Here is a 15,643-nt window from a genome sequence, read left to right as displayed (position 1 = left end):
TACCCAGCTAACCCCAAAAAGCTGCGAATCTTAGTAGAATTCTTGGGTCTTGACCAATTGGTGACTGCTTTAATCTTTGCAGGGTCTACTATAATCCCGTCTTTAGAAATAATGTGTCCAAGAAAGGACATTTGTTCTAACCAAAAAGCACACTTAGAGAATTTGACATAGAGTTGATGTTCCCTAAGTGTCTGCAGAATTATCCTCAGATGCTCTTCATGTTGCTCCTTCGAGGTAGAGTATATGAGGATGTCATCGACAAAGACCACTACGAACTTATCCAAGTAGGGTCTAAAGACTTTATTCATCATATCCATGAAGGCAGCTGGTGCGTTAGTTAGACCAAAAGGCATGATCATGAATTCGTAATGGCCATATCTTGATCTGAATGTTGTCTTAGCCACATCTTCCTTCTTAATTCTCAGCTGATGATAACCTAATCTCAAATCTAACTTCGAGAAGCATGCCGCTCCTTGCAGTTGATCAAACAAATCATCAATTCTCGGCAAAGGGTATTTGTTCTTTATGGTTACTGCATTCAATTGACGATAGTCTATACACATACGCAGTGATCCGTCCTTCTTCTTCACGAACAAAATTGGAGCACCCTAAGGAGATACTGAAGGTCGAATAAATCCTTTCTCCAATAACTTCTGTATTTGCTCCTTGAGTTCCTTAAGTTCTGCGGGTCCCATCCAATAGGGAGCCTTCAAAATGGGTGTTGTTCCCGGAACTAGATCGATTTGAAATTCAATCTCCCGATAAGGAGGGAGACCTGGTAAATCTTCTGGAAAAACATCATCATATTCACGAACTATGTCTACATCTGATATTGAGAGATCTTCTTTCTCTTCAGTTTTCATGTAAGCCAAGAATCTCATGCATCCCTTTTCAATATATATATTGGCCTTTAAACACGATATGATGGCCGACTTAGGTATCTTTCTACCACCCTGGTATGTGAAAGTTGGAGTATGGGGTATTTGAAAGCTGACACACTTTCTTCTACAATCGATAGTGGCATGATGGTCCGACAACCAATCCATGCCCAAAACAACATCAAGGTCTTTGAAGTCGAGTTGCAACAAGTTCACAGGGAACTCTCGATCTTCGATTTTTACAACGCAATTTGGATACACAGTATCCACAATGGTGGTCACTCCTATAGGTGTTTCTATTATGTAAGAAACGTTCAATCGTGAAGGTGCCACTGGCAACCGTTTCCCAAAAGCTGAAGAAGAGAAATTATGTGTGGCTCCTGAGTCGAATAACACACGAGCAAGAACACCAGAAATAAGAAGTGTACCTTCAACCACATCAGGGTTGGCAAGAGCTTCTTGGAGAGCAGTCGCATAGGCGCGACCCGGTACTGTTGGCTTCGGCTTTGGCGGGACATTGTTTCTTCGATCAGGTTGTGGGCAATCATTAGCATAATGACCCATCTGCTGGCAGTTGAAGCATTTCACGTTCCTCAAGTTGCATTTACCCTCATGCCTCTGGAGACCACAAGTCTTACAAGCATTGTCCGACTGGACCGACTTCTGTAACCTTTGTCGCTTGGCTTGCTGATTGCCAGCATACTTGACTTGCTTACCCGGGTTCTGATTAGAGTTTTGTCCTCCGAAATACCTCTTGTTGCCCCACTGAAATCTTTCCTTAGAATAAAACTTCCTTCGAGAAGATTCTGCCATATTGCCACCACTGTTCTGGGTCTTCTCTTCCGTCTTGACTTTTTCTTTTGTTTGCGGTTTCTCAGATGTGCGCATCTCCCCAAACTCGTACTTGGAGGCATAGTCCGCAAGTCGACTGTATTTCTTTATTTGTTATGGCCCGACCAACCTCAAAATATCGAGCCTCAAACCCCTCTCGAACCTTCTACACTTTTCTTTCTCGTTTGCCACCAAGGACTTGGCAAAACGGGAGAGAGAGTTGAAACGTGCAGTATATTAGGCGACTGTCATGTCACCTTGCTTCAACTTCCTGAACTCTTCTTCTTTTTCCACCCTTTGACACTTTGGAAAGAACTGTCTGTAAAATCTTCTTACGAAAGTGGACCAAGGCAAGTAAGTGTCAGGCTTCAAGGTGTCCCTGATAGATCTCCACCAATGCTCTGCATCGCTTGTTAGATTAGATACAGCTATCCAAACTCTCTGATCATCTGGACATTGGATGGCATCTAATGCCTTCTCGACTTGCATAAGCCAATTCTCTGTCACGACACCGTCAGGAGTGCCATCGAAGAGTGGAGGCTACATATTCTTGAACCTCTCCGCCCATGAGGTGATACCAGAAATCACCGTCTGTGGCTGACTTTGTTGGGCACAGGTCGTTTGTAGCAGTTCATATAAAATGTGGTTGGTAGTATACTCTGGCAGTATCCTCGTACTCTGACTCATTGGGGATCCAGGTGGGATCTCCATACTTTCTTCTCTACCTTCACGCTGAGTATATCTCTAGGGTGTGTGTGTTGCCGCGTGGCTCCTTTGAACTCGTGCCCCTTCCGTAGTAGGGGATGATGAGGGTGCCCTTCGCGACGGTCCACCAATGGTTTCCCTTTCCCGCCTGGCTGCTACTGTGTTCTTGGAAAGATAAGAAGTTCTTCTGCGAGTGGTCATTTATACTACAGTAAAATTATCACTTAGCATCACATGTTTCATTGGATTCTCACAAGACTTTATCATATCTCACGTAATATATATATATATATATATATATATATATATATATATATATATATATATATATATAAAATTATTCATTTTATTGCATTCAAAAAGTCTCATACATGAGAAACATTATAAGCAAGAAAAGGAAAAACAATGCAATTAAAATAATATTACTCTACTAAGCAAACTAGCTAATCCTAATCATTCTTCGATCCATCCGAAGCAGGGTCTGTTCCTTGTACTCCCTTGAGTCTAAGTCTCTGAAGGAGCATTCAAGTCGTACTGAGGCGAAGCAGGAGTGTACGATGGTGAGGAAGATGTGTGGGTAGGTGTGGCAGGAGTGTATGTAGGTGAGGCAGGATCATCACTCGGGTCTTCATCCTCGCCTCCCTCTTACGAGTTTCCCGAAATTTCTCGCCCCTGCTTAAACCCTGGGTCACCTTGGTTGGCTCCCGCTGCCTGTCGAGCTGGTTCGACTGCTTGAAATGCAGCTCTCCGAGCTTCTTCAGCTAGAAGCTCGTGGAGTGGAGGTGGAACCCTCTGGTTTCCCCCACTCATGGCCACCACATAACTACCTCGGGATATATGTCGTCCTCGTGCTCTGGCCATACAAGACCCTCCCCGAGGCACAAAGTTTGTGTTCGGAGCTGCTCTTCTCCCGATGCCTCATTGAGCCGCCATCCGATTTCCACCCATTCTCCCACGTGCAGACCTCTCTCTCTAACAGTTGCATTGGCGATTCCTCCTTCCGTAAGGTGGAGGATGTCCCCCCTGGGAAGTGTAGGGGGAGTTCCGATGGTAAGAGTCACGATCTCCGAGTATGATGTAAATCGGAGAAGGATGAAGCGTCAACTCTCTAACCACTTGAGTCATGCTCGTGATGATTTCGGTAACCAACGCCATTGCGGCGAAGAATTCCTCTCTTCCTACCATGGGAGGCTCAGCAGAGTCTTGAGCCCGTGGGACCTCGTTGTTTTCTTGTTCGTTAGTTATTCCTAAATACGCAATAATTTAATCACTAACATGTATCATTCAAGTAGAGACTTACATCTTGTCATTGAGTCTTATTATGAATGATGAACAGTTTTTTTTTCTGTGTAAACCTGGCTTTGATACCACTTTGTAACACCCCGATCTGGGACCTCAAGAGTCCAAGTTTGGTTGGTATTAATTCCTAGAGGGAAGAGTGCAAAGCTTACACAGAGAAAACGTGGCTAAAAAAAGCTTTTTATTTTATTTCCATAATCAACTTTTTCTTACAATGTTTATCATTTATAACAGAATAAAAGTAATTATAATTTATTCAATGACAAGTAAAAGAAATTATACTGACTGCTTTGCTGAAAACTGCTCACACTCTGACTGATGCTAATGCCTAGAACCTACAGTTGTAATTAAACAAAAATGGGGGTGAGTCTACAACCCAGTAAGAAATAATTATAAGTAATAAACAAACAATTTACAACTGTAGTAGGCTCTAAGCCCCTAGTCTTAGTTTAGTTCTCGATACACCACACATGTTTGTATATTTTAATTACCCCCATTATCATTCTCGAATACACTCTCTCTCAACTATCACTAGGCTAGCTATACCGGTAATAGCCATCTATGGGCGTAGCAACCCTGTAGAACACCACAATTCTACATGTTGGCCAGACAATGAACCACACACGCTCAGTGGTCCCCGGACCACTAGGCAATGCAGTGAACTACAACGAGGACCCCACCGGTAGCTAGCCGGGAGGTCAAGCTTTCAATCTCGACATGGTTCATGCTACATCCTAAACATGATGGTTATCAATCATCCATGATCCTCTAGAGTCCCAAACCAGTGTGAGTGAAATCCTAAGTCATAACTAAGTTCACATATTGAACAAATTCTTAACTTCAAGTTCACTTGTTCCCTCACGAGTGGTGTCATGAATAATCACAACAATCTCATTCTTAATCTCATGATGACGTTAGGACTCACACCGCTCTCACTTAGCATGCAATGATGCAGTGTCTCTACATCATTAAATCACCGGCGGCCCACTCCCCATGGTGGTTGCACTCTGGCCGTAAACCAGGTAGCCCTTGCCACAGGTCGCCACTTTCGGGATTTAAGGGATAATGCATGGTAAACTCTGAATATTCATTCATATCACATGAATGAACTAAATGAGACTCTAATCTAAACTTAATCTCATCATAATGCATGATATGAATGATCAATTAGACATGCAATCACTATACCTTTTTATCATGCATGACATATTACAACTAAAATGCATATCACAATATATTTAAATTAACTCATAATGTCAAACATAAATTTATGCATGTCATGGTCTCATTCTAATCGTATCAAATCTATAGCACTACGATAACAAGCAACGTGCAAAAGAGTTTATTCATATCTAAAGTTACTTATAATATCCCTTACCTCAAGTGCGAACAGTGTACTTCCACCGAAGGTGAGTCTCAAGATGCTCTAACAATAGGATCTGGTCATTAAAGTAATATATTTGAATTAATTCACAAAACCTCTTACTAAAATTACCAAAATACCCCTCCTGAATCTTACTCAAGAATCCATGATTTCTGCATTATTATTTTGACTAAATTTCATAGACCAATGTATTCCACTCTTTAATACGAATCCAACGCACCAAACCTCACTCAATTCTGAGTTCGGAGTGCGAAGATATGTCCATTTTACTGAAATGCATCTCAATTATCAAAATGGATATCTTGGTACCTTTCGGATTTCGGGGCAATTCGAAACTATGTTCTGATCCAATTCTGATCTGGATCCAAACCCTGACTGTTTGGATTCAGATCCATTACTTATCTGGATCCAAAACTGTTTGACTGGATCCAGAAAAGTCTGACTAGATCTAGAATACTTTAACTGGATCCATAATAGCTTGACTGGACCTGCTTGACTGGATCTTGATCAGTCTGATTGGATCCAGATCTGTCTGACAGAGTCCAGACCTGCCTGACTGGGTCTGGATCTGAGACTGATCCAGTGAGATCTGGACCGACTCAATCTGGTTCCAGGACCGGTCTAAATCGAACCGGGTCCAGTCTCAAAACCCAGGTCCAGACCTGACTGGTTCGGTTTGGACCTTGGTTCAAACCGGATCGGTTCAGACCCGATTCGGTCTGAACAGGTTCGACCCGAACCACAATTAACCAACCTAGTTTGGCTTGAACCGGTTCGACCCGAACCGGTTTGGCTTGAACCGGTTCGATCCGAACCGGTTCACCAAAATCACGTGACCCGGTTCGGTCTGGGTGCGACCCGGACCGACCCCGTTCGGTCTGGGTCGCACCCAGACCGAACCAGCCTCTTTTTTTTTTGGAGAACTCGGTCTGGGCGTGGCCCAGACTGCTGAGCTCGGTGTGGGTCTCACCCAGACCTACCCAGTTCGGTCTGGGTCACCCTAGACCGACCCGGTCTGCTAAAAAGGACCGAAAGGGGCAAAGCCCCTTTCGTTTACAGGGAGGGGGCGGCCACCTATCGACCCTCTCCACTGTACCCAGGAGGCATCGGTCGATGGCCAGTGCCGGCCACCCCCAACGCAGGGAGATCGGTCGCCGGCGTCGGTCGGCTGGCCGATCCCCTCTCTCTCTCTCTCTCTCTCTCTCTCTCCCTCTCTCTGTTTCCATTTTTTTTTTCATTACCTGCAACTCGCCGGCAGCAATGGCTGTCGCCCCCCCTGAGCTCTGATCAAAAGAGAAGAACAAAGAAGAAGATGGGGGAAGGTGGGCTTACCTTGCTGTTGCCGCCGCCGTCCTCGCCGATAAGCACCTCTCCTCTCTGTCGCTCTCTTTCTCTCTGTGCAGGGTGCGGAAAGGGAAAATCCTCACCCCTCTCTTGTTACGCGGTTTCCCCTTTGGGGAAACCGTTACTTTTTTTTTTAAAAGATTATTCCCTCTGGAGACTTCGCCGGAGGGGGTTTTACACAACTCTTTGAACATATGTCATCTGATCCTCATGGGTTGCCTTTTCCGTGTGACTTTACTTCTATTAATGATATGTTTTCCTTTAAAAACATGTCAAAGAAAAAATCCAAAATGAAAAAAAATGAAATAAAAAACACATTATTAACATCCATAAGAAAATAAAATATTTTGAATAAATTTAATCTTTGGCATAGATGAAACATGCTTCAACACATTTTGAATAAATTTAATCTTCCTGTTTTTTATCAATAGCAAAACAAAGCGTAATGTGTGTGTGTCAAGAGGGCGAGAGTCATTCTTTGCCCTCTGACCCCTCAACTCACACGATAGAAGAGCATCTTGATCTTGTGTTTTTTTTATGTTTGGGAACCAGCCTCGATTGCCACAATTCAGTGATATTTTTATTTTGTCAATTTTGTGGATGCTTTAGATGTACATGGTTGTTGGTCATAAAGAAAAAATATGAAGTTTTTTCAGTTTTTCATCATTTTTGAGAGCATGTGGAGAATAAGTTTGATCGTCATATCAAATCTTTTTTAAGTGATTGGGGTGGTGAATATTGACCCCTCAGCTTATATCAAATCATGTGGTATTGAACACTGGGTCACCTAACCTAACGTGTCGAGTGCAAGCATCCACATATTGTTGAGACTGGTCTTACTTTGCTTTGCTGGTATGCAATCAAGTCTTTCATTAAAGTAAGTACTAGGATTATGCCTTTATCACAGCTGTTTTTTTTTATCAATAAACTTCCCTCCAATACTACCAAAATGAAATCCCTGTTAAGGAGCAGACTCAGCTCAACCATGCAATGTGAGATGCACACAACCTATTTCAAGCCAAGGTTGTCAGGAAGGGGAAAATGCCATGAAAAACAGAAAATGAGAAATAAGACTTTTTAAGGCTCATTTGATTAATATATATATATATATATATATATATATATATATATATAACAATTCAAATTAATCATAAAACAGTTCAAACTATAGGGCCTAATATGTTCAGTTCTCGTGTGTGTGTGTGTGTGTTATACACTAAAATGAAATCCATAAAAATACATAAAAATGTCATTTAAAGTAAATAGCCTCCTCAAGTGTTATAAACAAGCACAATGAGAAACGTGTTTTCCATGAGTTTCCCAGGAAACGAGTTTCCCACGTATAAATGAAGCTTTCGGTAACCTTGTTCAAACTCATGACTTTCCTTCAACTTGATAATGTTACAAGAAGCCCCTTAGCCAGAAGGACAGAATCCCCGTCAGCGTCCAATTCCATCTTATCAGTTCTAGCCAGCTGAACCTATTTATTTATTTGATTCGAACCCAGATCTTTATTGAACCCGACATCGTTTGTTTTGAAACAGACTGGGCGTTGCTTTTGTGAACCATATCACCACGAATTACCTTGGCTCAGGTTGGAATCAAAAGTCTCGGGGTAAGCCCTGGGAGTTTTATGCCGACATGGACAGAGGCCATAGTACGGCAGGCTAAGCCAACCTGGCTAAGTCTATGCGACTCGGGTGGTTTCTCGAGTAAAAACTCAAAAAAAAAATTGTTGGAATCAAAATAAAGATCCAACCCAATTGCACTTCTATTTCTCACAACTCAATGTGGCGATCACACTATGACTAACCAATGTCACAAATATTAGTACAAATCGCTGTTGAAAAGTCGGATAACACTATAAATCGTTGTGGGGCTCGTTGGAGACCCGAAAATACTACAAATCGTTGTAGGAAAGCCCGATAATACTACAAATCGTCATTGGAAGGCCCCAAAAAAATTTGGTTCGGAGCCCCCGAACCCCCCTGCTGTAAGGGCAAAAACTCTAAATCAGGCTCCACAACATCATCCTCGACTTTCTGGATGGAGGACATGTTTGTCCTTTTTTTGAACTATTTGTTTTTTCTTTTTTGAATGAAAGGCATTTTTGTCATTTTCTCAAACCATCACTTTATGAGAAGAATAGCAAGAAAGGGTAATGAAGTCTTTGCAACCACACCAGACTCCAATGCTTAGTGATGCCAACATACACGGAAATACGAGCCCCATGTGCTTGTATACGTGGTGCTCATTCAAAGCCCCGAACACAGACGTGGGATTCAGTGAATCATCGGGGGGGGGCATACACCACCCTCTCCTCTCATATATATATATATATATATATATATATATATATATATATATATATATATATATATAGTGACAAAGGAGTAACACAACCTTTATTAGATGCAAATATTATTTTAAGGGATAAACTGTAAAAGGATGGTTACAATATGACAGAGATATATCATCAGGGATACCATCCATCCATGCATCTTTATTCTATAAAAAGAGCCTTCTTTATTCTATGGCAAATACCATATTTGGTATCTCATACCTAATAGGGACGTTGCCCTACATAGTTACCAGGAGGGTCGTAGTTGCAGGTGATGAAAATGGCACCGTTGTCACACTTGACCCTGGCACACCCCAGGCGCAGTGAGTTTCTCCACACGACCTGGGTGTAGTGCCCACATACTTTCCCACTGGCACAGGTGTTGGAGTCGTAGTCATAGTCGCTCTTTTCACTCACCCATGAGTTCACAGCATCAGCTGCGGTGAACTCTGCTCCACTGCCCCAGAAGAGGTTCTCTCCATATGGTCCACCAGAGTGGACTAGGCTGCAGTCACCCATCCTCTGGTTCGCGTAATTCTGAGCGTAGGCAGTGACATTGTCATCCCAACTGAGAGGACCGACGCCGACACTTGAGCGAGCAGCGTTGTGAGCATCAAGGAAGTCTTGGGGTGAGTTTTGGGCATGGATCCCATGGATCCCTAGGCCAAGCAACAGTGCAACAAGTACTAGTGCTAGTGAACGCAAGCCCATTTGGCCCAAACACAACCAACAAACTTGACACTATACTTCTCTTCTTAAAGGAAATCAATTCTTTAGAAACACTTCCTCAATTAATGGTGATCATTGCAAAATTTTTCCTCTCGTAATGTTCTCTCTCTTCCTTCCCTTTTCCTTTTCTAACCTCTATTTTCCTCCTTTTTGAAGGGAGAAAAATAAAAGAGAGAAAAAAAGAAGAGAGAAGAGAAAAGAAAGGAGAGAAGAGAAGAAGAATTCTTTTGCGGGTTTTCACTTGACCTTAATTTTGAAAATATTTAAAATAACTCGCCTCCGTTTTTGAAATATTTGCGGAAAAACTGGGAGACGGGATCCGCTCGTCGGTACGAGGTTCGACCATTCCTGGCGCCTTTACCAGGGGTAATCGAACCAAGGGTCGAATTTTATGCCTTTTGCTTTGCAAAGAATTTATCTAAGTATTTATCCTAAGTCTAAATGCACAATGAATCATGCTTGTGCAATATGCAAAGATATATGCTCTTTTTGAAAATGTTTTGAAGAATTTCCAAGTGAATCTGATAAAGTGAAGAAATGTTTTCTAACTTAGAACTTAAGATTAAAGTTCTATGTTTTTAGAATAATCAAGAGCTCGAGAAAATAAATCTGGATTTTGGAAAGTGATTTTGAAGTTTTAAGATAAAAAGAGAAGAAAGGAAATTTTCAAAGTTATAAATGGACTTTGAATCAGAATAGAAATGAAAATGGAATTGAATTAGAAGGAAAGATAGAATTGGGAATCTGAATAAAATTGAGAAATGGAATTGATTTAGAAGTTTGGAATTTCAAGATGAAATACGAAATCAAGATCTTGGATTTGAATAGAGTTCAAAGTTGAAATTTGAATTTAGGATTTGGAATGAAATGGACTTGGTTTTAAGAATTGGAATTAAGGTGGGATTTGGATTTTGAATTTTGAAGGGAATTGGATTCAAGATTGGGAATCCAAGATGGAAATTGGGTCTGAAACCTGAGATAGAATTGGACTCTGGACCCTAAGATTGGATCTGAAGTCTGAGATCCAAAGCAATGTTTGGATTCTGGACCCTAAAATGGAATTGGATCTGAAGTTTGGGATCCAAAGTAGAATGGGGATCTAGATCCTAAGTGGAATTTAGATCTGTAATTCGAGATCCAAAGTGGAATGAGGGTCTGGCTCCTAAATGGAATTTGGATCTGTAATCTGAGATCCAAAAAGGGAATTTGAATTCTAAATCCTAAGATGGAATTGGATCTGAAGTCTGAGATCCAAGGTAGAGTTGGGTTCTGGATCCTAGAATGGAATTTGGATCTGAATCTGAGATCCAAAGTAGATTGGATCCTGGATCCTAGAATGGAATTTGGATCTGTAATCTGAGATCCAATGTAGGGTTTGGACACTAGATCCTAAAGGGGAATTGGAGTTCAGAAGATGAATCAAGAACTTCCAAGTTTAAATTGAACTTGGAAAATGAAACTTAGAATTTTGAATATACAAATGAATTTCAAAGTCAGATTAGACTTTGAATTTTGAAATTTGAATTTGGAATTTAGAAGATGAACCAAGAATCTCAAAGTTAAATTGATTTTTGAGTTTGATTGGAGTTTTGAATATAAAATGAATTTGGAATTTCAAAGTCGAATTGGGCTTTGAAATCTGTTTTGAATTTGAATATAAAGAATGACTTTGAAATCTCAAAGTTAAATTGAACTTTGAGATTAAAAATGAAATTGAATTTGAAAATGAAAGGATGAATTGGATTTTATAAAAATTGAAGATAGATTGAGGAAGATATTTACATCACTTGGAGTTTTGAAAATGAATTTTTGAAAATATGATGCAATTCTATCCTAAATGATGAATGAATTTAAGGAATTTGAAATTGGATTTTTGAAAGGCTATCCCATTCTTTAAATGAATTAAAAATGAGGTTAAAGACATAATACATCCTTGACTATGGTCATTGAATATATTATGTAATAACTACATTTAAATTCAAATGAAGAATAAAATACATTTTTGGTGCTTTTATAGAATTTAAAATGAAATTAACCCTCAATATACCCTGACTATGGCCATTGGTATATATTTTGAGTTAATTTTAAGTTAAATTCTGATAAGAGAAGAAAATATTTTGGGAAAATATGATGAATTTTGAAAATGGATCCAGTGTGGATCCGATGTTATTTCATAAAAGATAAAAATGTTATGTTTTGTCCACGCCCTGACTATGGCCATTGATGTGGATCATCAACTTAGTATTTATTATCTCTTACGAAATGGTGCACGTGCCATTCGTGTTCCCATTTGTGAGAATTTGAGAAATAAAGGAAAATGAAGAAAAATGTATGAAAAACAAGTAATTCAATGATATTTACAATGTTCATTCATTCTACCTAAAGCAGGAAATGTAAATATTCTCATTGATCCAGCTATTATAAGTTTTGAAATGAAATTGAGATTTTAAATTCCTAAACTAAGAAGGAAAATAGCCTTTTTAACCTAATTCCTGCAAAATCCGAATCAGTATGGGAAATATATATATATATATATATATATATATATATATATATATATATATATATATATATATATATATATATATATATATATATAAACAACCATTTATATAATATTAAATCGGATCCAATGAAATGCTCAAGTACATATCTTACAATAATGAAAATTTCAAGGCAAGTGATAAAATATACACTGGAATTAAGTGAATATTGTCGGGGGTAATATGCAATGAAGCGGTTGATTATAGGAAGTATAAGTACATACCTGATTTTGAGTTAGTAGAGTCACCATTTTTTACAGGATAACAGAAGAATATTATTCAGCAAATATAGTAGAGGACTAATACAATTTCTGAATTGAATCCAATTCCATACAGAGGTTCAGCTTGGAGTAACTGAGATAAATTTGATGGGCATGGAATAATCCTATTTAATTTCGATGTGCCTAACAGAGATTTTGGCATCATTCTTTGAATTTTGTATATGAGAGAAAAAAAATTCCATGCAATTTTACTCTATATCAACTTTAAAATATGAATTGCAGAAACCAACGAATAATCATGGTATGCTATTTATTCTGGCACTTACTCTACCAATGTTATCCACATGTAAGCCTGTATTATGTGAACTAGGACAGGAAAAGGGGATGATGTACAAATGTCGGGTGTCAAGCAGGGACAAAGTGTATTAGGTAGCAAGGTGAAAGTGTAGACAGTAAACAAACAAATTCATCAATGAATCAGATGAACAACATATAAATTAGGCAACTGTCAGATGATTGAAATAATAGTGGAATTAAAGCAAGCAGCAAATGGCTAAAATAAGCGGCAAATGACTTAGGCAAACAGTATATGTATCAAAAAAATCATATGGAAGATACAGCTAACAGCTGGATTGAATCAGTAACCTAGAATAACAGGCGAGTTAAGCATATGGTAGTGGAAATGTGCAGGTATGTGCAAAGGTGTAAGTGATAAACTATGATTATATACATTTACAGAGCATAGAAAATGAATGGGTGAGAAGTAAGAAAAATGACAATTATAGAATCTAAGAGGTATGGAAACTTCAGTCATCTATCTGTACAACAAAACTAATATGCTCACTGAACCTTTAATAAGGACATAAGATGGAAAGGTGAAACCAGAAATTGACATTGACCAACTCTGTGCAACAATTATATCGACCTTTCATTTCAGCTAAACTAACGAACAACTCTGACATCTCCAGCTTGGTTCCCTATCAAGGCAACCTATTTTTAGATTCAGTTGGAATGGGACGGCTGGGGGTGTTGCTCTTTGCCATTCCCTTCCTGGATGTTCCATAGCTCCCATAGCTTAGGGGTATATGAATATGGTGCTACTGTAAGTAACAGTAAGAGTGCCACATAGGAAACATCAAGAAGGACAGTAAGAGAATTATTTGTTGTGGTATCCTGGCATGATGGCTGATGAAGTGGATATAACTGGAAACCTATAGGAAAGGTGTAACAAAGGATAGCAGAGACTGAGTGCTTGGTGTAGGTAGTGAGATAAGGTGAGGAAGGGTAAGTTTGAAAGAGTTGTAGAGACGTACAGGTGAGGCTGTGGTAAGGGGGGGGGGAGGCTGAGAGGAATGGCTAGGGTGAATAGTGTTTTTTGCAGGAAATAAGTAGTTGCTGCAGAAAGTGAATGGATAGTGATGGATACTGTGGGGCGGATGCAGCGCAACACTATCGCGAGTTGCAGCAAAGGGATGGAACAGATGATTTCCTATTTTTAGAACTTCAGGCCAAAAACCAACCGAATCTCATGTTTTCTGATCATATTCAGGAGGGTAACAAATACAATTGTGGTTGGGAGAGAACAACCATATGACAACACCTCCATAAAACAACATAAAATTGAGTAAGCTTCGTGAGAGGCTTCACAAGGCACAAAACATGAGAAAACCCAAAATTCCATTTGTGAAATACATGATGACATAGTCTAAAATCCACAGTCAGCATAATAGCTACCTACGTACTCAACTGAGAATAGTGGCAAAGCTGTTGGCAATACTTTAGGCCTAAAACAAAAAAAACAAAACAAAAGAACAACCTATAACATAGTGGTGAGAGAATTTCCAAACAAGATAAACTAAGTAATTTTATTTTCTCCAATATATATGTGTGTGTGCGACCTACCAAACACATGATTAATCGATACAACAGTGAATTTCTGTATATATATTGGAACCTAACCGAACTTTCAAATGAGTGCATTTCAAAACTGGAACAACCATAAGGAAAACCAATCATATTTCTACCAAAACTTGGGCATACCTCCAGAAAACTTTTGGCATACCTTTGCAGAGATCAGAGTGTACCCTTCCTGGATGAGCCGAGTGGACAGAAGAATGCTGCCCACGCTATTTTATTCCCAGAAAATGACAATGCCTTCATCAACCATGTTTTTCTTGCAGGCAAGCTTCAGCAACTTAACTCGCGAGCCACCCAATATTCCCCATAGTATAAGGTATTCAAACTCACGAACGGAAAATACAACCCAAGCTACAAACTTAAACTTCATTTGTGAGGGAATCCAAAGAAAACCGCGGGTACCACCCAGGCTTTTAGAAATGTTGGATGTAAGACAATAAAATCCCACGTACATTGGATAAAATAAGGACAATGAATAAATACATATAGGAAATGCTATCGTAGACCATGATATTGCGCCGTTACCATTGAATCATGCTTGCAGCGCAGGATTGAATAAGCACAACTTTTTGGGCCTATAGTCATGTGATTCACACTTGGTCGACAACGAATTTAATCAAATTACAAGATCTGGTATGCACAGTTGCATCAGGCATTGAAGAATTACCTTCTCAATAACCTGTTGTGAATTAATTTTCATGTGAACTTGGTTCATACCAGAGATTAATGCTCAATGACAGATGCTTTTATCAGGTAACAGAGATATGATGCGATGTGATATGCAAAGTTGTGAACACCCCAAATTTTTCAAAATCTTTTAAATATTCCCTTCTTGCCCCTAAATTCATTTTTTGAGCAAATGTGTCATTGTTAAATATAAATTCCAGTTCATTTCTCAAGTTTTACTGAAATCAAATTCATTTTATATGTTTAAATTGATTTCGGATCTGGATCCATTGTCCAGATCCAAATCTAAATCTCCTTGTTCAAATTTTAAATTTAAATTATAGAAAATACCAAAAATAGTCTTTAAATAGCTCGGACAGTCCATTCGACATCCGTTTGGATCCATCACATGTATTTCTCAATTCGAGCTTCAAAAACTCAAACATTTTCTCAAAACTCGGGTCCGAACCCATTTTCTAAAGAAATCTCCTCAAAATAGCCTTGAAAACCTTCCTTTTGTAAATATTTCTCAAAAATACAAAAAAAATAGTTTAAATCCTTGTTTTGCCGTACATTTTAGGATTTTGTATTTCCCAAAATACAAAAAAATAAAAATACTCAGAAAAGAACAAAAAAATCAAAAATAAATGAAGAAAATTGCAAAATGGTTTTCAGAAACCCGTTTTTGAAAAATCTTTTTATAAGAAGACCTCTTTTGGAAAATGCAAAACTAAATAGTCGAGTTAGGGTTTTTGAGGGGGGGGACCCTTTCAAGTTTTTTTTCG

The 15,643-nt window shown here is 39.1% G+C and overlaps 2 protein-coding genes across 2 annotated transcripts; both read right to left on the bottom strand.

The window, feature by feature from the left end:
* Positions 1–608: 608 nt before the first annotated feature.
* LOC149838942 (uncharacterized) lies at positions 609–1,766 on the bottom strand. Its single transcript, XM_090008348.1, has one exon. The coding sequence runs from the start codon at positions 1,764–1,766 to the stop codon at positions 609–611; it is 1,158 nt and encodes a 385-aa protein (XP_089864474.1).
* Positions 1,767–8,931: 7,165 nt separating this feature from the next.
* On the bottom strand, positions 8,932–9,520 carry LOC149838941 (pathogenesis-related protein 1-like). The gene has a single exon (XM_090007859.1). The coding sequence runs from the start codon at positions 9,491–9,493 to the stop codon at positions 9,005–9,007; it is 489 nt and encodes a 162-aa protein (XP_089863985.1). The 5' UTR covers positions 9,494–9,520; the 3' UTR covers positions 8,932–9,004.
* Positions 9,521–15,643: the final 6,123 nt, after the last annotated feature.

The sequence above is a fragment of the Nuphar pumila genome, chromosome 5 (genome assembly GCF_984573655.1).
Source record: "Nuphar pumila chromosome 5, dmNupPumi1.hap1.1, whole genome shotgun sequence".
Lineage (NCBI taxonomy): Eukaryota > Viridiplantae > Streptophyta > Magnoliopsida > Nymphaeales > Nymphaeaceae > Nuphar > Nuphar pumila.
The sequence above is the reverse complement of the archived record's forward strand: the minus strand, read 5'-3'. Positions and strand labels throughout refer to the sequence as shown.

Coding starts and splice junctions, on each gene's coding strand:
- LOC149838942 (XM_090008348.1), bottom strand. CDS start 1,766: ATGCGCACATCTGAGAAACCGCAAACAAAAGAAAAAGTCAAGACGGAA.
- LOC149838941 (XM_090007859.1), bottom strand. CDS start 9,493: ATGGGCTTGCGTTCACTAGCACTAGTACTTGTTGCACTGTTGCTTGGC.